Genomic DNA, 24,483 nt, shown 5'->3' with positions numbered 1-24,483 from the left:
GAACAATGATGCCACGTGTGTGCTGTGGCCTGTGTGTGTGTGTGAGTGTGTGTGAGAGAGTGTGTGTGTGTGGTGATGAATCTTTCATTGTGACAGTGGGGCCGGCAGCAGCGAATGTCCTTCACACACACACACGCATGCACACACACACACACACTGAGACACGCATACACAGATGGAAACGACCACACTAATGGATCACCCCTGTCTGCACGCAATCCGCCACAAATAATGATGAACCACCCCTGCATTAAACTATTTTACACAATGCTCAATTCATTACTCCTCTCTCTCCCTCTCTCCCTCTCCCCCTCCCTCTCTGGGTGTAGGTGAGCTAATAAAGGTATGATTTTTCTCCTCCACCAGCACAATCATAGTTTTTATCCATTAGTAGGATATTAGGGTGGGGAATGAGTAAAGGTGGCAGGGAGGGGTTGGGATGGAGATTGGTTTTAAAGTATTGCCACTGTAAAAAGTATCAGCAGCCCTAGGTAGGAAATATAAAGGAGCAATTTGCATAGTTTGGGTAAGAAGATCAGGGCTCCCCCTCAGGCAGTTCCGAGCTCCAAGTGAGCTCTTTGAGCCGGTTGTAACCATATTCCCATTTTGGTGTCATGCAGATATCAGTCAAACTACAAGCGCTTTCATCGCGTTGCGTAAAGGGAATTTTAATTGTCTTCAAAGACAAAAATGTCTGCAGGACTGAGGTAAAAAAAATAATTTGAATGAATACTGAAGCACTAAATACACAGAAGTTTACTCTGGAAGTGTTATATAACCAACTGTTATATAACATTTATATAACAGCTGGTTTATTCAACTGTGACATTCCAGAACTGCCCTTGTAGAATAGGTAGAAACATATTTATGAGGTTGTTATATTATTATACCATAATGTCAAAATGATCCATATTGAAATGTAGACATTAATGCAAACAGTCATAATATAAAGAGTGACATGATGGGAAAAGAGTGGTAGAGCTGTAAATAATAATAATAATTAAAAAGGTAATTTTATTTTTCACGATTAAGAGAGGGGTTAATATCTGATATTATGCTCAGCATCAATTTATTCGATCTACGTTCAAAATATGATCATCTTCTGTCAACTCTGTTTATTGGAATCACAATTCACAATTGTTTTATTTTTCCCTCATGTTACTCAAAATAAATCGAGACTAAATAATCAGTAATTTAGTGGCCAGAATTAAACTTATCTACACATCGTTTTTGCTCCCAATAAAATCCTAAAAGATATGAGAGAATTATTGGATAAAAAAACCCTCCTTTATTTCACTGGAAATGCATTTTCCTGCTTCACTTTGCTCAGTGTGGGAGAGACGAGAAGAAAGAGTCATTATGGATTTCAATTAAGTGATCCCTGGGCAAAGAGGGATGCGTCAGAGAGGGGGGAATTAATGTGCTGCGGACAGATGTTTAATAATAATGGCCGAACTGGCCCTGCCGAGAACACACATTCCACCCGCCGCACCCCACTGTGGCTGCAGGAACACACACACACACACACACACACACGCACGAGAGAGAGAGACCAGTCCACACACAGACAACAATGTAATTTCTCATACCCTGTCACACAAAGTAACAATTCACACACACAGAGAGACACTGGTATCAACACTAGTGTGTGTGTGTGTGTGTGTGAGTGAGTGTGCGTGTCTTCATGACCAGTGCTGGCCACAGCGCATATGGCCCTCATTTAGGAACAATGGGCTTTGAGAATGACTGGTTGGATGAGCTCTCTGACTGTGAGAGGTGACTGGAAGCATGTTAAATGACATGCCCCATATGGAGAGAGAGAGAGAGAGAGATGGATGGAGGGAGGGAGGCTGATGACTAACCTAGGGTAAGGAGTTGTTGGCACACTGAGCAACAGAAATGTTTTGATTGTAAAAACATTGAGCAGGGAAGGAAAAACAAGAATAACTGGAGAGTCCAGGGGAAAGTGCAGAATAAAGGAAGAAGATGTGAGAAGAGAGAATGGAGAAACTGACCTGGTGGAGGAGTGTAATACAAGTGTTGAGCATTAAGAAGATTTTGATATTGCTGGGTTTCTAAAAGTGGGTCATTAGACAAGAGTGCAAACAGCATATCTTTGTGCTCTGTGTTGTTCTCTCCCGGTGACACCTAATCAGCGTTGTGGCAGGATGAATTGCTCGGAGCCGTCCTAACAGTGTTGTCAAAAAACAACACTTCCCAAACAATCTCGCTGTTTTCTCTATATCTCTCACTCACACATACACCTCCTGTCACAACAACATTTCTCTGGTAATTACCAGGGTGGCCTCTCTCCTGCTGCCCCCTCGATGGATGAGATGAGCCACCATGGGTTCACCCCTCCAGCCATAACTCTGCCGAGGATGTCTGCCTACTGCCCGCCACCGTCGCGGTGGCCCTCAGACGGCAAATTGGCCTCAGAGAAAGACAGAGCGACAAAACAAGTCGCTCTACAAGCACAGGGGCTTGCAGAGAAGCAGACATATACTTAACACACAGTGACAGATACACACGGGAAACACTCATTCACTTTCAGCTTGTCGTTTTCCTGTCTCTGAGGAGTAATCTGTAATACAGACAGTCTGTTCTTCTGATCATTGGCCAGACAGATATCCTTCGTTGTGCAGTTATACAAGAGTGTGCGTGCGTGCACACACACGCACGCACGCACGCACGCACGCACGCACGCACGCACGCACACACACACACCCTGCTGCGGTAACCATTTTGACAGGTCAATATGGCTGACGTTAAGTAGGACTTGGGAAAATGGGGGAAAATAAGTGGAGAGAAATAAACTGATAACTGCATGATGAAGGGAGATAACTTCAGGTAAGGAGGGAAATAGATGGAGGGGATGAAAGAAACGAGGCAGATCAATACACAGATCCACAATCTGCATCCAGAGAGCAGTCATTTTTCTTTTCTGGGATTTATTTTTCTTGCTTTGCTTCAGTACAACTGGTGTGGACTGCTTAAAACGAGAGCAAGCAAAAGATAAACAGAATTGCACCTTTTCGTAGTGTTTGGTAGTAGTAGTTTAGGTGTTGGTCATTTATAATGTATACTGATGACACATTTAGCTATATATATTGTATATATTTTAGCTATATATATATAATAAAGTTGGTAAAAGTGTAAAAGCCCCCTCAGTTATTTCATCCTGGTGCTCGGCCTCTGCATTCTCAAATTTCGTATTTCCTAGATGACCTCGAACGCATCTCCAGGGAACGGCTCCTGTGTTACCAGGGCAACGAGTAAACTCGCTCCTTTGAAGACATGGCGCAGAATTCCAACTTTAATGTCTCTGACAGGACTCAGGAGGCAACTACCTGAGTTGTGTGTTGAAGAAAGAGAGCGGGGGAAAAGGACGCAGAAAAGTGCAACATAACGGATGACAACTGCTTTAAAACACCAAAAAAGAAAAAGAAGAAGAAGAGGGAAGAGAAGAAGAATAAGCAGCAGACATGGCGCAGATGCTGAAAATGAAAAGTAAGGGAATTAAGGAGTTCCGACAGCAATACCTTCTCAGGAACAGGTGTGTGTTTATGTACGAGTCATTGAAAAGAAGTGTGTTGTTTGTTGTCATGCACACAGTTACTTGAAACGAAGGCTAATCGGCTAACTAGCATGACATGATATGTCAACTTCCTGGCAAATACTGCGCCAGCTAAGAACGTTACCTTTTGGTCGTGGGAACGTTCTCTGAAGGTTTCCCCCTGGGTTCTCCTGTGGTTGATATGTAAAGTTTTCTTAACGTTCCCCTAACGTTACTTTCTCACAACTTTCACCTTTAGAGAACGTTCCCTCTTGGTTTCCAGAACGTTCACCTAACGTTGTATACCTTTGGCCCATAGTATGATTTAAGTGATTTTTAATACATGGTAACAAGGTTTTTTGTACAACATCGTTATATATCAGGTGTTTTATTGTCTATGTATTACATAGTTACCTCTGTGTGTGCATTTGTTAATCATACATAATAATAGTAATAAAGAGTAATAGTTAAAGTACTGTGTACATATACACATAGTACACATAAATACAGTTAGTATTTACAGTTCTGTGTATTCCACAATGACGGAGATCATGTATTATTTGAATATTAATGAATGTGAATAAGTGTTATTATGTAGTTACTGTAGAGCTCTGTTTTATTTGTATGTGTCTTGCGTGTTTTAGCCAAGCTGAGGAGAAACGGTGGCTGGAACACCAGGCGGCCACCTGCATTCAGAGCTGGTTCAGGGCCTGCAAGGTGCAGGCTTACATCAGGTATAGTGATAATTATATGTGTGAGGATGTATGAGCCAAATGAGCCTCATTTTGGTCCAGGCATTCAAATTGTACACGTGTGAGATTAGCTTTGTCCTTTGAGGATTGGAAACATTCAGACGGGGGCACTTAAGGAGTTAAATTTAAGGGAAATCCTGATACTAGCTCACTTCCATAATTATCCCTCTTTGAGAGCTTTGCAAATGGCCTGGAGGAGTAAGTGTTGCTTGGCCTATCTGCTCCTCACACACACACACACACACACACACACACACACTGAGAAATGAATGGCTCTGTCTCTGTGGCTCTTCCTATCCTGTGACCCCAGCACTATTCTGTGGGGTCAGCAGACAAACTTCCAGACAGTAGGTTAATTCAGATTACTTTAGTTAATTGATCAATGTGTTAAGTGGATAATTAGCAACAATTTTAGCTGCCTAAGTGCAACTCCGGGGTTGTGCTTTACCTACTATAAGCATTGATTTTCTGGGCATATAAATGGCCTTTTGGAAATTGATGACCTCACTGCAGGCAGGGAATCGCAGTGGACTTGCATTTAGAGTATGTTTGAAGATGAATACAAATTTATGCCACTGACTGAAGGAGTGGTTGGGGGTGGGGTGTGTGTAAAAGGCTCATCGGACATGATTGAAAAGCCTGGAGGAGCAGAAATGTTTGTGTGCATGTGTGAGAGAGGAAGAGAAAGAATTTTAAGTTTTTAACAACCTATTTTCCTCGATCACATATTTTATTATTTCATAATTATTTCATCACAGCTCTCTCGTTAGTTTTTTATTTTATTTTACAAATTTTCTGACCATAAACACCAGAATTAAGAAACATAGAAATATAAAGTTGAATTGTTTCCATTAGAGCTGCAACTAACGATTAATTTCATATTCGATTAATCTGTTGATCATTTTCTCGATTAATCAAGTAATCGATAGGTCCATAAGATGTCAGATAACGTTAAAAGATATTGATCACTGTTTGTCAAACCTGGAAATAATGAGGTTCTCAAATGTCTTGTTTTGTCAACAAACCAAAATGAATCAGTTTTAATTATTTCTTTGTTATGTGGAGCAAAGAAACTAACACAATATTCACATTTAAGAAGCTGAAACAATCAGAAATCTTGTTTTAATCATGACAAAAGCTTCAAACTGATTATTTGATTATCAAAATAGTTGACGATTAATTTATTCACGATTAATAATCGATTAATCGAATATTTGTTTCAGCTCTAATTTCCATGTGTATCTGAATAACATTCTATCGGATTGCCTTTTGTCATTCAAACCAAACCACTGAAAACTAAATCCAAATAATCATCTTCTCAATGTGACTTTATTATAGACATCTGCACAAGAAAGCAATCATTATACAGAAGATATGGCGGGGCTTCACAGCAAGGGCACGTTTCAGACAAATGGTGAAGGTAAGGCAGCGCCTGGAAAGGCTATAGGTATATTGATTATGTTATGATAGCACACATTACAATTCAATTGCAATATTCCAGAAGTCTGTGCGCGTGACCTCAAGAAATGTAATTCACTCATTACACATTGGGAAATTAGCACTTAGGAAATATGATGCAACGTGATAAGGAATTCCATCTATATCACAACTCCTGAAAATGTGGAAAAGGAAGAGGGAACAGAAAAGTGTAGAGGAGTTTATGTGTATAATTTGTGTGTGTGTGTGTGTGTGCACGCGTTTTTGTAAAACAAGGCCCCATTTTTAGCATATTGCCTCCAACTGCTTCTTAATTGAACAGATTGTTGATACCGGATCCAATACCCAGCGCTCTCACGTATAATTTTCCCCTGGATTGAGTTTTGTAAACGTATCACAACAAGCTATTTATCATGCCTGTAAATTGACTGTTTGTTAAAGCATAACTGCCAGCCACTGTTTGGGAGGCATTCAAGAATTGGAAGTGGATGGGGGGGGGGGTTTAGTGTGTGTGTGTGTGTGTGTGTAAGTGTGTAAGTGTGAGGGGGTATTAAATAAACGATGAGGGATGTGTCACAATACACATATGGGCTAAAAAGGGGCTGTTTAGTCTCATTTGGAAACAGACGAGCGCTAATTTGAATCACTCGAAATTACCACAGTGCGCTATTTTGAATTATCCTTCAGAGACTTTATTCAAACCCCTGTTTCGCTCTCTCTCTCGCTCTCTCTTTTTCTCCCTTGCTCTTATGGGCCTTATCGCATGTAACACGATGTGCACAAAGCCTCATCTCCAAACATCAAGCTAAATTTACAGCCTCCTTTCAAGTCTTTGTCTCCCCCCCTTCCTCTCTTCCCACTCTCCCCTGTCGTTATTAAAGAAGACATGTTGAGATATGAATCCCTTTTATGGCCCGACTCTCCAGTTTGCTCCTGAAATGTGCCCCCAGTGGTCGGCTGAAGCGTTTTGTGTGTGACGGCTCGTCGGGTGCGCCGCTGAATATTCTCTGGCCTTTTGTTAGTCTCTTCTGGCAGCGCTGTCATTGATTATGAAATCCAGAGGAGAGCGTTTGGCTGTCATACATCTCCATTAGCTTGCTGCTTGACTACCATAGATTTTCTTGGCCCTTGTCTGTGTTAGTGTATTAAAAGAGTACCGTCCTCCCCTTGATACAAAGTCCCACTAACCACGCTCTCTCTCCCTCCATTCTCTATCCTCCGTTTCATCGTTCCTCTTGTCTCTCTTGCTTTCCCTCTCTTCCTTACCCCCCCATCAATCCTCACTTCCTTCTTCATTGGCCCTATCTGTGCTTCTTCTGTGCAATGTATTATGTATAAAGAGCTCTTTATCTTTGATGCCTGCTGTGGACAGATCAGAGGCCCGGGAGGAAAGGTGTAATGTCATCTTTTCCTTTTGTGTTCACAGGAGGCATATTTTATCATGAAGATGAAGTTCTACGAGGAGATGGCGGTCAGGGTAAATATCAGCACAGTGTCTTGTTTTAGCAAATGGAGTGCTGTGGTGGTGGTGGTGGTGCGGGGAGGGGGGGGGGGGATGGATCTCTGTTTCTCTGTGCACTCTAATTGGTAGGCCCATAATACCATTTCACTGCAAAAATCAATCATCATAAGAAATTATTTTATCTTACATGCACTTTTCTGACTCCATTAGTTAGATTTGCAGAATGAGAGCAGAAGTTGAAAAAGTAGAAATTGTGCTGAGGCTGCAAACAGATTGCACTTCAAACAAAGCAGACAAAGTTTTTTGATGTTTTTTGACTCGTCTGTCAGCCACACGTTTGTATAGACAACCACATGCATTGTTAGTGTACTGTAGCACTCTGCTGATACTACGCTTGTTACTGTAGTATTCCACTAGGGGGCACACCACAGGACTCGGTGCGTACAGATTTACCCGAAATAGCACGGAGACACTGGAGGAAGTTAGTGCAGTAGTTGTGTTTTGTGTGGCTGACGTAGCAGCACACCTGTAAAGAGTTTGCCACACCCAGCAGGATACAGGACACACTCTCAGACTGGACCAGGATTTAATCAGGAATAGAAAGTAGACATGTGTACGAGGGAAAACACAGAGGAAAACAGGCACTTTTGTGGCATTATACTATATCCCTTAACTGTTTACTGTGGAACAATATTTAGGCCATTAATTCAGCCGTGTACAGTGACAACATAGTCCAATGTTGCCCCCCCCTCCCTCAGCTGCTACCACTCTCTTCTCATAAATCATGGTGCCTTGGCTGTGACTGATATTGTAGCATTTTTACACAGAAACATATTTTTACAATTCCATGGAGTGTAATCTCTTTGGGTTAACAGTTTCAATCTCCCCAAACCATTAAAAGATTTTATAGGCCAAAAAAACCCCACTAGTTTATTGAAGACAGTGTGTCACTATCCATTTGGACTTTGTAGAAAAGCCTGAAAATGTAGGTCTTTGCATTTAAAACATAGAAATAGAATCAAATAAAGCTGACCACTGTTATGTTGTGGAAATGGACCAAGCTGTGTGGATGGAAAGCTTCTGAAGTAAGATGTCTTTATTAGCCATTTAGAAATAACCAACATTTTCTTTAGGCAGCAATAGGAAATGCAATGGAAAAATGCAAAGAATATGACTTGGGAAGACATTTTTCTCAATGGTATTTCCCTGTGCATTTCCTATGATAAATCCTCTACAGACTCTCAACTCTGTGCTCATACATCGCAGATATTTGGGCAAACTAAAGCAAAAGTCATTGTTCAGAGCGAGAGAGAGGGAGAGAGCGATAGAGCCTGTTGAAAAGTAAATGAAAGACAAGTGTGAACATCGGAGAAATATTCAGTGTGTAAATAGAGCGACCCAAAGGGAAACCATCATCTCGGATTCACCTTGTGACACTTCCTTTGAATCAATTTTGATTTTATTTTTCTTTCTCTCCTCTCTCGTTGTCTTCATCACAAAGTGGGAGCTAACAGAGGATAATGTATTAGGGCCGTAATAGAAACCAGTGTTTACATAGCGCTCCCTGGGTTTGTATTAGATTCAACAGCATTGATTTCACTAGTCAACAAAGGTCAGCAAGAACTCAGGAGGCAGCAATTACTTTATTTAAAATTATCTATTGACTGGCAGATCAATGCTAATTCTCATTTTGCTCTTTGTTGTTTTTTTGCCATCCTCCACTCCTTCTCTTCTCTCCGCCTCCCTCTTCTCACACTGTGATTATTCTTTTACCTGCCATTGTTTTAATCTCCTAATTAGTCTGAAGGACATCCACCCCCTTGCTTTAAAATGGTCCACTGGTGTGTCTGTGTGTGTTGCACCAGCTAATCTGCAGCCTCCACAATCAATGGGGACTGATACAGTTAAATGTATGAAGTGATGACAGCTGCCTATTCCACCTTGGACTGTCCCGCCATCATTCCCGAGGGGACAACAAAAACTGCATGCATGTTAATGTGCGGTTTAAAAAGTTTTAATTTGTCGTTCAAAAAGTTTTCTCTCACATGCATGACAATTATCTGATCAATGTTTCCTTCTCAAAAAAGAGTGTTTTACACTGGAATAATCACTGTAATATAAAGTATTAGGGCCCGAGCATGAAAGTGAACCTATTGTTATTAATAAGATTATTATTATCATTATTATTATTGTTATTAGGCAGATTAGTATTTTTTTGTTTTCAGGTCAGGACTGGAGAAAATGTGATATTGTCATAGTGCTTGGACCTGCATTTTTGACCTCAGCCAAGGAGGTATATGTTTTCGCCGGAGTTTGTTTCTTTGTCTGTTTCTTTGTCTGTCTGTCAGCAACTTAACTCGAAAAGTCACAGACGGATTTGGATGAAATTTTCAGGAAATGTCCGCAATGGGACCAGAAACAAGTGATTACATTTTGGGCGTCCATCCATAGACGCTATCACTATTTTTATCGCTATTTTGTAGGCACTGAGCTGCCTTGGCGGAGGTCTGCACTCTCAGAGTGCTTTTCTAGTTAATAGATTGTTGTTGGTTGTAGAAAAGTAACGTTAGGGGAACATTCTGGGAACCTTTAGAGAACATTCTCTAAAATTTGTATGAAGGTCGTGACAAAAGTGGTTACGGGAACCTTCAGAGAACGTTGTCTAAAGGTTGTATGAAGGTCGTGACAAAAGTGGTTACGGGAACCTTTAGAGAACGGTCTCTAAAGGTTGTATGAAGGTTGTGACAAAAGTGGTTATGGGAACCTTTAGAGAGCTTTCTCTAAAGGTTGTATGAAGGTTGTGACAGAGTAACAACAAGTTCTGGCCACCAAATGTGCAACCAAAAACTAACGTTAGGGGGAATCTGGTTCTGCAACCATAAGGCAACATTCCCAGAACGTTGTTAGCTGGGTAAGCAGCAAAGTAACAACCATCCCAACTTGTGATAAAAAGCTTTGCTATGCGTTAATCCCAAATCAATCAATGGTTTGTGAAGTTAGACAGATGGCCAGTGCCAACTTGGTTTTTGTCAAAGATGGGAGTGATGCACTTCCTGTCACATGGTGTCCATGCCCTCATGCATGCTGTGCTATCTATTTGACTCTGAATGGGCCATTAACTTACAAAATGGATGTCATGCTATATTGAAGACCTGAAACTAGTGATTGAGCCCTCAACGAAAAATGTTTATCGAATACAGACATCAAAAATGGCCATTCAATAGAATACAGGTTTCAGGTACTTAAGCACTGGCTTAAGGGCTGGGTCAGACTTTCCGTGGATGATAATGAGAAATTGGCATTATTGGAAGGAAATATCAGATTGAGTATTAACAGAACCGCTGCCTTGTATGTGCGTTCAGAAATGCGAAAAGCAAGTGTGGTAAAGTGTGACTTTCCAGATGTCACTTTTATGAACAGTCTGTGTTTGATCTGTCACAGATCCAGCGGCGATGGAGAGGATTCTATGTGAGGAAATATGTCCACAACTTCTATGCACGCAAGAGCTACCTGGCAGAAATTTCCTGGAAAAACAAAGTTATCAGGTGAAATTTTAATTCTTATAACTGCCTATACAAGTACAAGTTCAACACAATACTTCACCATCATTATGTCGCCTCTTGCGGTCTAGTATAAACATTTTCTTTTTGAGCACTACAGTAGTCGACCTCACGTGGACAAAAACCTGGTCCTAATGATGCAGAAGTGCATCTGAGGTCTGTGGATGTGAAGGTAGATTAATGTTAAGGCTAGACTAGACTAGGCTGTCCTAATGATTACATTTTTTTATATATAGAAAGGAATGAAAGAGACTGAGCGACGAGGAGAGAGAGAGAAGTCCTCTAAAGTGCTTGAGGCCAAGAGTGTGAGAAGTGAACGATGTGAAGAAATTAAAAATTAGCCTCTGATTTGAACCACAGCTCGTGCATTAATAAAACATCCTACGCTCCAGGGCTTACCACTACAGATACACCATCTTTTATTTTTGACAAAAAAAAAAAACTATCACGTTTATCTAATGGTCACATTTTTAATGTTGCTAATATATTGTACCAGAAAATATCTTTAGGCTTCTGCTAAAATTAAATGTAAATTTGTTAAAGTGCTCCTTGGATCACTGACTTCCCCTCTCAGTTCCCCACCAGCGTTTCCACCTTTCCTCTGCACCGATGCCCCTTTTAGAGTTAGAGGGGGGTGAGGTTGTTAAAGTCCATTAAGGAAGTGTTGCCACTGCCGTTTTATGTATCACACAAAGACAAACGCACACAAATACAAATTGTGTTATAGTAACTGATGAAATAAATATGTAAAAGTGGCATAAGTGTGTTTAAAATCTTCTCATCAAATTTGACAATGAAATAGAACAAGCATTTTTGCAGACACCGTGGTGAAAGTATGTGATTTACAGGATATAATATTATAATATAATAATTTTCTTCCTCCATGTCTCTCCACCTTTTTGCATGGTACATTTAAAAAAACAAAACAAAAAAAAAAACCTTAATACAAAGAGTGTCATGAGATCAGATAAAAGTATTATTACTATTTCAGTAGAAAGACACACACACACACAGCCCCTCCTTCACAGTGCTTTCTTGTGTTGAGGTCACTTCACTTCTCCAGTTAATCACATGTTTATTTAGTACTGCCGGGGTCACAATCAATTAACGCAGCGCCAGTATTTATTTAAAATATCCTCTTTGTGTTCGCCGTTAAGCCCTCAGATTGCACGCTGCCTGATCACTCACCCGCTGAAGGCCCACTTTTTAATCCAGCAGCACGCTCCGTCCCCCTGTCCCTCTGTATGTGTGTGTGTGTGTGTGTGTGTCCGACCTGCTGCATAAATTATTCAAAATTGGACTAATGGTCCCCATTTAGTGCAGGCTGATCCGCTGTGCATGGCAATATAAAGACTGCCGAACCTCTCTCTCTCTCTCTCTCTCTGACTCTCTTGTAGTGTCTCTTTCTCTCTTGTGACAGATCTCCCCGCATTAAACCATTTTTGTCATTTCACAAGGTACGGCATTCTGCTTATATTCACTACCCTTATCCCCTGCCCTCACTCCACCTCTCTTCTTCAATCTCTCCTCTCTTTCTTCTAATCTCCCTCCATCCCTTTTGCTTTATCCCTCTCTCTTTCTCTCTCTCTCTCTCTCTCTCTCTCTCTCTCTCTCTCTCTCTCTCTCTCTCTCTCTCTCTCTCTCTCTCTCTCTCTCTGTGAGCAGTTCACTGTACCTCAGCGTCCATCCATCCTTCCTCTCCCGCGTAGCCTAATGAAGTCAGGACCCCAGCGCAGTCCCCACTCTGCCACAGTTTTTCCTTGATACCCCAACAATTTATCACTTTGTCAGGGAGACACTTAAAGTTCCCGGGCTTTAATAAGGGCATTCAGTGGGACGACGGGGGCAATTAGGGAAGAGGAGCGAGTCGGCTTTGCATATTTACTAAATGTGCTGGTGTCATCGCTGCTGCCACCAACACGGACTGTTGACTGCATGAATTATTCCTCTATCTGCGATAAACAGCTGGGTAATTATTACCGCCATAATCAGATAAATAATTCTTCCTGTGTTGCACCGACAACAAAAATCTCTTAACTTGTTCTCTGTAGAAATGGCAAAGCATGAAAATGTATAGACTTGGTGTTGCCAGGCTGAACAGCACTGGTGTTATTTTGTCTTTTCATGCTATACACTCCCCCCTTTCTTTTTCTTCTTCTTTTTACCCCCTCTTTTCATTCTTCCGTCTCTTGTGTTCCTCTCAAGGACATTCATGAAAAGAGAGACGCCGGTGGTGGAGAGTGTGTGGGCCTGCCTGTACGCCTGCCCTGCCATCGCTCTCTCTCCACTTCTATGCGTTAGTCTTTCTTTGATTGCTCTTTCTTTCTGATCCAGTTTGGGTGGAGACAAGTTCACTCCTTCAGTTTGATTGGATTTGTATATTCAGTGTGTGTGTGTGTGTGTGTGGGCTCGTATGTGTGTTGAAGTATAATCTGGGTGCCTCTTAGGGAAATTACTTTTTAGAGTGAAAACTGTGGAGAAAAGTTTGTTTGAAAATATCGTAGGAATATTGTTTAGGGATCGTTTTTGGTTGGTTTGCTTTTGTGTACATGTTTAGAAAGAATACCGAGTAATATAAAAGTAAACAAAAAAAACTTTATATATATATATGAAGCAGCAAAGCAAAACGGATTTGAAATAAAGGAGTTATAATGCATCATAAAGAGATCCAGTAAGTATGACATGAGTGAGTAGCCAAGGAAAACAACAAACTAATTCAACACTGGAATCACTACTAACTATCGGCATCTTCTCATTGTATCTGTTTTACTACTTTAGTCAATTAGTTAATCAATCAGTGGGTCACTTAAATGGAAAAGGGTAAGTCATGAGGGCGTTGAAGGCTCAAAACATTGAACTGGCCACTGTCTAGAATGATTCACTGACTACCTTCTTCTTGCCAGCTACTGAATCATTTAATTGGAGCAATTAAAACAGCCAATCAGGTCAAGTCTCCATTAAATATTTAGAACCCGACCAATTAGCTTCACTAGTGCAGGACTGGACGAGCACAGGTGTACGACAGTGCCTCACTCTCTGATATCCCATCAGCCCTTGACCCCCAACTCACCCATTGTGAACCAGGGAAGTAAATAATAGAGGAAGGAATGAAGAATTATAGCTTCTCTGTATTAGCCATTTTAATAAGTTAACAGTCCAGGGTTGAAATGTCAGTGAGGATTTCAGTTATTTCAAAGCATTCCAAGTAGGCTTGATTATCTTGTCCAGAGGTTCCGTAGCCGTTAAAAAGTAATCTGTAGTCTGAGGGCTCCCACTGCGTTTTATCACGACTTAATCAGAATTTAAAGACCATAGTTCAACAGTCATCCCCGTGTGTAATTGGTGGTAGATAAACTATTGAGTGAAACTTAAGTCCTTCGCAGAAAGTTCCTGGTTTGTTCGGAGGCCGTCCATCGATAATTCAGTTGTCGCGAACATCAAATGGGAGCTTGCTTCAGTGCAGCAGCACGATGTTTTGTATCATAATCTGCAATCTCTCGTGTGACAGACTTTTTATTCAACATGATGTACATGGTCAGAAAACTTGAATTTTCTTTCTTTCTTTCTTTTACACACACACACGCGCACATACACACACACACGGAGCATGTGCCGCGTGCAGAACAGGGCTAATGAGGGCTGTATGTTGTGGCGGCTGGTTGGGTCGACACAGATCGAGGTGCCTTCAGCCGTTACAAATCTGTTTGGCTTTTGTCCACTACACAGCAATTAATAACACTGGGGCTGGGGGCAGGGAAGCAAAGGTCAGCCATTCACACGCGCACACACACATACACACACATACAAGCAAAAGTGTGTGCGCATGAAGCGTGTACACTGAGGCACATACACAGACACAGCTCGGACATAAACATACTGTGCATCAGGCAACTTTGAATGCACAAACCCACAAAAACCACTGTCTTGTTAAACACACATATAGGTTTAAAGGAACACACACACACACACACACATGCACAGTGCTATGCATATTTCATTTATTTTGTAATTTAATCTGGTGTGGTCTGAGGAGGGAATGAGATTGCAAAGTGTTGTGATTTCTTTTTAAATGTCAGTCGCAGCAGAATGTGTTAACCCCACATTACAGACACACGATGAACACTGTGATTGGACTGTGGAGATGTTGCACAGACAAGAGAACGTAGCCAAGACGGCGAGTAAAAGGAGGATAAAATAAAATAAGGTTGTTGATGAGCTTCGGTGAAACTGTTATCGATAATGTTCTTGTTGAATTAGATTGGTTTTGTGTGTGTTTTTTTCCCAGATTACCATGGCATGTGTGTTTTAGTAATTGTTTCCAATTCAGCTTTTAAGTTATTACCTCTTGTAACAATAAGGCTGTGGGATTACAGAATGAAATTGCTATGTATGGGTTTTTAATGCATCCCATTTAGCCAGATTTGCCTAGCAGATGTCACAGACGGACCTGTCCTGCTTGCTGTGATGAAATATATCCATCATCCTCCCACTTACAGCTGCTTACATGCTCATTTTGCTTCTCTGCTTCAGTGCGGTCTCGTTCTCTTATTTCACTCTCGCTTTAGTGTCTCTGTTTTTGTTGGGCACTTATTTATCCTAAGGAGGTGTCAGGGAATCGTTAAACTAAACAATGTGTTCTAAATACACTCTAAAGCTGCTTCAGCCCCTGCACTGACATTTTCTTCAGCTATCTCTGGGACTTGTCCTGCTGCTCCCCTCGTGAAAATGTTGAGAAAACAGAAACATTTCCAAAAATTGAAAAAGGGAGTGAGTGGCTCTAATGTCCTCCCTCCTACATGCTCGAGCCTGGCACCATCTCTCGCTTGGATATTGTGTACATTTTACCCTCTGAATGCATCTGTTTCAGACAAGCTCTTGCTGCATTCTTCATATGTGAAGGACAAACTCTGGAAAATTGGGTCCGGCCATTTTCCTGATTCAGGTCTTAAAACACTTGCATCTTTACTTTGTACAGGTCTCTCTCCCTTATTGTTGGCTATATACATTTAACATATGAATTAATTATAGACAAAAAACAATTACATTTAAACCATTGTCAAATGAGTCCCAACAGCCTATGAGCTCCACAGGACTTCCTCCATGTTTCTGAGTGTTTTGTTTTCATGTAAGTTGGCGATGACGAGTGAAACTCATGTTAAGGAACTAACTCAGGTTCTCTGAAATGTGTGAGACAGAGATGCTGAATGTTGTAAGTGAATGGTTGAAATATGGACCAAATGTTGTCCTTTCAGAAAGTGCTGCAGTTCTGCAACTACATTTTAGGAATAAATATCAAATGAAAAAGTGTTAATATAATTATTTATGTGTGCGTTTCCCTGTAGGGGTGGCCTGGATGAACTTGAGGAACTCCAGAAGAGAGAGCGAGACTGTCTGGAGGTCATTAAAGAGCAGACGAACAAGGTTTACCAGGCTCACCGTTTACACCACCTTCTCAGTACAAAGCAGGTTTGTTCTCCTCTACCTTTATCAGACACAAGATACATGACATGCCTCACAATCCTCTACCATATTACGCACATTCTTAATTCGGCGGGCTATTGAACCTGTGAGAGTTCACATCACTCCCTCTGCTGCCCATAATGATGTCATACTGATGTTGACTTTTCCGATGTAGAATGTCATCACAATCGTTTGTATCTGGTTTTGCTGTTTTGGTTCCAAGATGTTTCTTCTAGTGAAAACAAGAACCATGTATGACTCATTAAACGTTGAAACAAACAAGCAGGTAAACATTTTAAAGGTACAGTGCTTGTACCCTGATAGGGAACAACTGGAGCGACAAAGCATTTGTACCTTTTTAGGTACAGTTTCGTACTTTGGATTTCTTAGTGTGCAGTATACGCTCTCCATGTATAACTGGAACTGTGGTGGGGCACATTAGACTATGGTGGGACCACTGCTTTCTAGATTATAAATGGGAAACACATAATTACTCATATTTGCCCAATAACGTGCATAAGTATACACATTAATTTGGAGGGTGTCAACACAGGTAATGAATTACATCTACAGAGCACCTCTAGAAACTGCCTACAGAGAGAGAAATGTCTTCTTTCCTTTTGTCAACACAGGTGGGCTGTGTGAAGTTTAGATATGTGTGTGTGTGTGTGTGTGTGTGTGTGTGTGTATGCACAGGCGAGTGTGTGCGCATGAGTAAGTATGTGTCTTCATGACTCTTCTGATGTGCTGAGTGGATTGTTTTAGTGCTTCCCCTGGCACAGGTGTGTGTGTGAGAGAGAGAAAGACTCCCTACTGGGATCATAATGAAGACAAAGCACACTGGTCACTGTTGATTCAGCACCACCACTCCCCTTACTTTCTCTCTCTCTCTCTCTCCACCTCTTTCTCTCTCCTTCATGCCAGTGCAAACCGCATTGTCATCATCCGACTCGCTACCTTTCCCCCTGCAGGTAGTTCGTGGTCACCCAAGATGGCCTCATACACGCAACTATACACATTTATTTATTGAAATAGTGTAAGTTGGAGAGCATTTTGTAGTTAGTCTGACAGATTGGTTTTATAATGGCGTTATGTAAAAAAAATGTAAATGCTCAAGGAAGAGATTAAAAACAAGTGGGAAACTTTGTCTGTTCGTCTCCACCCTCTGTCAATCTCTTTCTCTCTATACCTCCCTCTTTTTTCTCTTTCTCTGCATATGGCAGGGGACTCTTTCCCTTCGTAGCTTTGACCTTGTCAGCAGTGAATAGATGGCTCTCCCACACAGTTCATCCTTCCTCACTTCTCGGACCCCAGCCCACACACACACACACACACACACACACACACACACACACACACACAGAGAGAGAGAGAGAGAGAGAGAGCTTACCAAAAGGCCCCAAGTCCCTCTGACAGAGACAGAGAAGGTGTGTTCCTGGGGTCAACATCATTGCTCTTCCCGCAGCTAGGTTGGTACTTTTGGGCTTGTGTGTCTGTGTGTGTGCGTGTGCGTGTGTGTGTGTGTGTGTGCCTATAGGAGATTCACTTTTGTGTATGTGTTTCCATGGTGTGTATGTCCCCCATCCTTCTGTCCCTCTCTGTGTGAGGTAGAGGTGTGCACCAATCCTGATTGCATTTTTATAAGAGAATAAGTGTTACTGAATACATATAATTGCATCAGAATTTTGGGTCAGTCTTTATTATAGTATTATTATTATTATTTTTATTATTAATAATAATATTATTATTATTATTATTATTGTGGTTAGAATTACACCAACAACAAATCCAGGAGGCAGTTTTGATGTTTGCCCAGACTCATACTGTACATGAGGTGAAGGAATTAATAAGAATATATTAATTGTCACAATTACCATATACATTAAGCATGTGACATTGACCTTATATCACATTCAGATCATTGTTACATAACTGTTCAAAATTAGTTTTGTTATGTAATTTTTAGTTTTTTTATGAGAAGTTCTAAAAAGGATTGTGAATGCCAATTGTACTGGTGAACATGATGGTAAAAGCATAAATCGTGGTTCGCTGAAGGCAAAAACTGGTGAGTCACAAATATGCAGCACCAAGGACACACGCAAGTCCAAGAGTAAACACTTAAGACAATATGAAAAATTAAGGTTTCTGTTTTTGTTTAATTCTGCACATCATTTTTTTATGATACAGTATTAATAAGAACTGTCTGGATTTTATTTTAGACAACCCCACCCGTTGTTTTTTTAGTTTGTTTTGCAGCTTATAGGCAGTTGTTACCAATGCTGAAAAAGTCACCTTTCCACTGAATGCATGTGTACATGCAGCTCCGTAGTAGAACAGCCAATAGGAGCAAACGCTGTCTCTGAACTGCGCTGTGATGTGTCAAATTTCCCTGTGTCATTTTCCCCCCATGGCTGTCTAGTTATCGCTCAGACGACTTAATCTACATTATGACAAAAGATTACCAAGGAGTTATTGATCAATATTGCAATAAAACATTTTGGCTTCCCCAGCTTTTACAAAAAAAATTTGATACACACAAAATTGCATTTAAAAACACATTAGTGAATCAAAGGAATAGAGGTCATTATTCATACAGAGTAAAGGTAATGCTTGAGAAGTCACCAAGTGCTCCTCTGCTGATCCACCCATTGTGACTGGTGACTTGTGACTTGTTAACATCATAACCAGTCAGCTGTTGTATCTACAACCCATAGTTGAGGAAATCAGGGTAATTGAAGTTGAACCAATTAAAGTCTCTTCTTTCATTCTTTGAGGCTTGACGTTTTCTGAGATCTGCATCAGCAGTATACTCATGGACAACAAAAATTAAACATTTACTAATTAACCAGTCTGTTCATAAAATGTGATGTTAATGAAGCTGGTTTAATTTTCCACGTGCCTTTTCTCTCTCTCTCTCGCGTCTCTCTCTAACCTGTCCTAGTCTTTGTGAGTGACCTAAATAGTAAGTGGTGTGATTAGCATATAGAGTAGATACCGAGTCCTCCAACTCAGAGCTTTGGTCTGGTAATTAACTTAACAGGCAAAAGGATTATTGCGATTTAAATAATTTTTAATGAGGCTGACTGTGTCAAATCTCTGTCTCCCTGTTCAGAACAGTAGAGGCAGTATACTGTGCATATGTATGATGTACATCACAGTGTGATTTGAGTTTTTATGTCCGAAAAAATTCCATCCCATACCAAGACAGTCTGTTTTTTGTGTTTGATCCCAAACAGAGCTTGCATATCAAGGTAATGTTACATGTCTTTATACTGCAGGAAATGTCATGTTAGCTAAATATGTTTCCCATGGTTCATGTCTCTTAGGGCTAACAGATAAAAACGATTGCACTTTCTACATCCGTGAGCATCTGAGGCATCTCTTATGATAATTATATCATTAGAGGCTCTTTTCAGGCATCTGTATACCCATCAATCTGTTTTATGTTTGTGTAGGGCTGTACTGATCCACTTATTCTACTATAGGACACCAACCAAGCAGCCAAAGGTTTACCCTGAACATGATTTGGCCTTTGCAGATGGTGAAGATCATTTCAAACACATTTTTCACAAGATTTTCAATTATATGGTTAATATTAAAGGGCAATGAGAGGCACAACTTTGATAGAAAATGCGATTAAAAGTCGCTAACAAAACGGATGTTTAACCTCAGAATACTGGCCTTAATAGTTTCAATGACTAACTGCTAGTTTCATTTTAAGCTGTCCCAGGAGTTGCCTGTTCCATAATTTTCAATATAATGTTTCCCCAGATAAACAAAATTGCTTTTTGGTTTTCCCAAAATTCTCGTTGACTAAAAAAAAAACAAAAAACAAATAGTGATCGGGGAGTAAAACACACAAGAGTATTTCTTGGAGCCTCAAAGTCCGTGCAGTCTTGTAACTGCAAGGTCCTTGGTTTGAAACCTCAGAATCGTGTCCTCCTCTTAGCTTGATATCGTCCCTTGATATTTTCAATTGCAGCACAATGTTTTTTCTAAAAAGGAAAGCTTTGATAGTGATAATATCCTGTCATAATAGCATGTCAGAAAGACACGTAGACTCTGGCCCGTTCACTCACATTCTCTGTAATAAATTGTTAACCTTTCTCTCCCTGTTTTTTCTCAGCGCCCAGGGATCTTCAACTCTCCATTCAAGCCAGGTCCCCATGAGACAGAGCTGCTGCTGAGGCAGGTCAAGTACCAGCGCCCCACCAGACTTACTCCCAGTGGCAGGACTTGTCTCTTGGGCATTCCTGACTCAACGGCACCAGGTCTTGGATCCTGCTCCTCCAGGCCCATATTGCCCCCCATTGCCAGCAAGAAACAGCAGATCTTGGTAAGCTTGATTGTGTGAGTGTTGGGTAACTACATTGTGGGCTACATTATTGAGCTGTAATGCATAATTGTTAGTCACTGAAGGGGATATATGGTGTATAATTGTTGTCAACCCAGGAGTGGACACAGACACAGTGGAAGCAGGTTAGAGTTCAAAAACAAAAGGATGCTTTGCACGTATATATTTGCAGGGACCGCGGCGACAGGATTCAATGATTCTACAAAAGACCCTTTCCAATTTGGATTGACAAATGTATTGCTCCAATGTTTTGCGCTCAGACGGCATTTGTTTGATGAAGGTCTGAGCACTGACAGGTTATAAATTTGTCAATCCAAAGTTGGACAGGGTGCACGATGGTTTTGTTTGTTAGTAGTTGCAAGTTCAAAAAGGTTCATTCTCAAAATGGGGAGAGCCGAGTCCAGGAAGGTAGGGTCTAAAGATCACAGTCCAGACATGGGGGAAACAGAATTAGGATCAGGGTATGAGCAGGTAATGTCAAAAAGGCTGGAATCGTAAGCTGTAACGCTGGCTGAACAGTGGTTGTGATGTGACAGGGTGGAAGTGGCAATGCTGGGTAATAATGTGCATTAGAGAGTCCAGATATTGCAAAAACCTGAAGGTTTAGACCAGCCAGAAACTCTGGCTTCCTCCCACAATGTAAACATGTCCAAAGACATGTAGACTGTAAATTGGCCATAGTCATTGGAATGTGAGTGTGAATGGTTGTTTGTGTCTGTATGTTAGCTCTGTGATAGACTCGCACCACACGACGCTCAAAGGATAAGCAGTATCTATGTATGGGTGAATACAGATGGAACCTTTTTTGCTCTGTGAAATGGTGACTGGATGAAAAGGGTAGTTGTGAATAACATGATGATGATGATAATAGTGTCGCTGTAAGTTTAACAGGTTTGACAGTTGATTTAATGATGGCTGAATTTCATGTCATAGCTCTGTTCTGTGTTTTTTCAACAATTACCAGTCAAAATGTCTGCTGTGAACATGAAGTAATATTGATGGTGTAAAGCGACACACCAGCTGCGTTCTACCTGATTAAAAAGGTGCTGTCAGTTGAAAATGTGTTTATTTAAAGTAAATTAATTTGTCATAGTCCAGTTGTGCAGTTGCGTTCTGCTTGTGTCAACTTATCGCAACAGTATGTGAGTGTGAGTGTGTGTGAGAGAGAGATTTGATGAGGAGTCATTTCAGCATTTGTGTTATTTATGGTCTGTAGCTCTTTATGGCAAAGTGCTTTCGGTTTCTAGTAATGTAAAACATACAGTAAGCGAGCAGAAATGAGGCGTGGATTGGTCTCGTTTTATTGGCACGTGCACACACACACACACACACACACACACAGACAGCTGGCAGTAGTTAGGGCCAGTTCATTAATGGTGTCAGGAAAGTCTCCTTGTGCTGACATGGAGAAGAATGCATCATTTACTTATATTTATACACATCTGGCTCTCTCGGTCTCGTCATTGCTGTGTTTCTTTTGTGCAGGAAGTCTTTTCTTCCCTTCTTGTGCACTCCCCCCCCCCACCTCACAGTCACCCTTCCCTCTTGTGATAACGATCTAGTGTGATGGATAAGGTTGAGGTGCTGGCTGTGGAAGTGGTCAGACCAGGCCACTGATCCTGTGGCGATAGGAGCAAGGACAGGGTCCCTGTCCCTCCCTCTATCTCTCCACTCTCCCCCCATCCTCCCTCCGCTTTTTTAACACCAAACAACAACTGAAGGTCACCTCCAAACAAAACCAACAACATTTAAATTAATGTGCACGCCACAAATTTTACACATTGCTTTTGGAAAAAAAAAAAAATGTCACAAATTATGCAGTAATGCAAATTTAGAGGATTCGGTTTTACCTTAAACGCTTAAACATTTAAATGTTTGTTTCATATGTTTTGCCAAAAATTTCTTTTGATTGTGAGTGAGAACATCTTTCCTTCTATTTGTCCAAAAATAGAAAACATGAAATATTGCAATTTTTTTGCAGCATTTCTGTCACATCAGTGGCAGTGTCCCCAGCTTTCATTGACTTATTTTCAAGATGAACTAGACAGTAGACAACAGGAAACCGTCGCTCCTGGGAAAGAGCCACAATGTCACGATGAAGAAAATGACAGACAGCTGTTTCAAGTTTAACTGACATGAGATTTGGTCCCAAAAATACAATTGTATTTTCATTGTTAATGGTCCAGTATGCAGAGTTGAACACACATGGAAGACCAAAACATATGCAATCATGACAGTTAATGCCAGTAAGTGCCTGTTCTAGCTAGTAGATGTTTAATATGCCGTATGTACCAGGTTAGAAAGACTAAAGCTGCACAACTTTCCCAGTCGATATCAATTTTGAAAAGACTTGGAGACTGGTTTCACTAGACCATGTCTACAAGAGCGACAGTTTAAAAGGTAAACAAACATCGCCATCGTTGTTGTGATATTCCTGCTACTTCCTGTCATCTTCGTCTTCTTATGTCCTGCACCTGCACCTGCTCTTTTCCATTGGCTGTTGGCAACATGTGTTTGCAGTTAGCTCGGTAACCAGTAGGGGTGTAACGGTTCTGATTGTTTATTTAGACAATGTCCACTGGTTTTAAGACAAATGTTTATGTTTTTGTATTCCTGGATAGTTTATAGTGTTATAGTGTTTTTTTTGGTCTAAAGAGAAGTTTTATACCAGCTATTTTCATGTTGTTGATATTGCAATGCAACAATAGTTTGGTAAAACCCAGAAATTTTGTCTGGAATTTTTCAGTATGTTTTTAAAAAATTGAGGTTTAAACCGAAATGTAAGTCAAAAGCTGAAGTTTGTACCAAATCATGGGTTTGATGAACCGTTACACCTTTAGTAATCAGTACACATTACCCCATTGTGTCCAGAGTCGACTCAAAAAATCCAAACGTGTGATTGACTGCGGCTAAGGTCGGGTCAGGTCTGTTACCCTCACACACTAACATAGTTCTGTACCAACTAGCCATGCTGACTGTCCCCAACTAGTGCTGACTCTGCCTAACTGTGGATCATGGGTAAAATCAGACAAAAAAAAAAAATCTTGTCGTGTGTCCCCAGGTTAACTCTTGAGTCATTCTGGAGCCCAGTCACAGATCACTGAGCTCTCCATCATGCTGTGATGGTGAAGGAGGTTGTGACAGTGACTATTTGTGAAGAGACAATGCAGCTTTGAAAGCCTCCCTCTAAAAAAAAAATCCCACCATTGTTGAAGTGTGGTCCTTGTGTCCTATTGTGGTGTCACTATTTCTAATGGCACTGCTCTATTTTGTCTGTTTGGCCCATAACCTTTCAGGAGATGTGCACAAATAAGGACACAATGAGGCTCCTGTTGGGTATATATATATATATATATATATATATATATAAAAAAAGCCTTTACTTTGACTTTTGCAGCACATCATCACAACTTGTGTGGGTGAGATCAGAGAAAGAAAGTGGTTGAAGAAATGATAATGATATGATTATTGTGTCTCACCGTGTGGTTGTGCGTTTTTTTCCAGGCTGTGCAAAAACAGCCAGGGGAAGTGTGGGAGCAGTCCGTGCGCTGTCCGGACCTGATACGTCTGCAGTCCTCGTACGCTCACCTGGAGGAGGCTAAGCATCAGCTACAACAGTACAAGTCCATGAACATTGATAACGGCATGCTGTTCGAACAATACACAGATGCCCACAAGCAGGATTAGACCGTGAAACATATACAAACACACGTGTATGAACTCTGAAAACTGTGAGACAGGGAACTACTTCAAAAAGCAACACAGTTTAGCTTTATTTGTTCATGTGCTTAAAGACATTAGACCTCAGAATTTTATTAAACAGACAGAGTACAGCACTAAAATGGTTCAGAAATGATCTTACAGGGAGCTCATAGTTTGTTTTCGTACATGGTCTTCAGCAA

At 40.9% G+C, this 24,483-nt stretch overlaps 1 protein-coding gene across 1 annotated transcript; it reads left to right on the top strand.

Annotated features, from left to right (window-relative positions):
* Positions 1 to 3,485: 3,485 nt before the first annotated feature.
* spata17 (spermatogenesis associated 17) lies at positions 3,486 to 24,268 on the top strand (the record flags this gene model as incomplete). Its single annotated transcript, XM_083900584.1, has 8 exons — positions 3,486 to 3,556; positions 4,201 to 4,290; positions 5,647 to 5,728; positions 7,172 to 7,222; positions 10,649 to 10,752; positions 16,110 to 16,233; positions 20,354 to 20,557; positions 24,101 to 24,268. 8 exons carry the CDS (start codon positions 3,486 to 3,488, stop codon positions 24,266 to 24,268), a joined length of 894 nt encoding a protein of 297 aa, XP_083756710.1.
* Between the last annotated feature and the right edge of the window lie 215 nt (positions 24,269 to 24,483).

The sequence above is a fragment of the Microchirus variegatus genome (assembly GCF_963457635.1).
Source record: "Microchirus variegatus genome assembly, chromosome: 14".
NCBI classification, from domain to species: Eukaryota; Metazoa; Chordata; class Actinopteri; order Pleuronectiformes; family Soleidae; genus Microchirus; species Microchirus variegatus.
The sequence above is the reverse complement of the archived record's forward strand: the minus strand, read 5'-3'. Positions and strand labels throughout refer to the sequence as shown.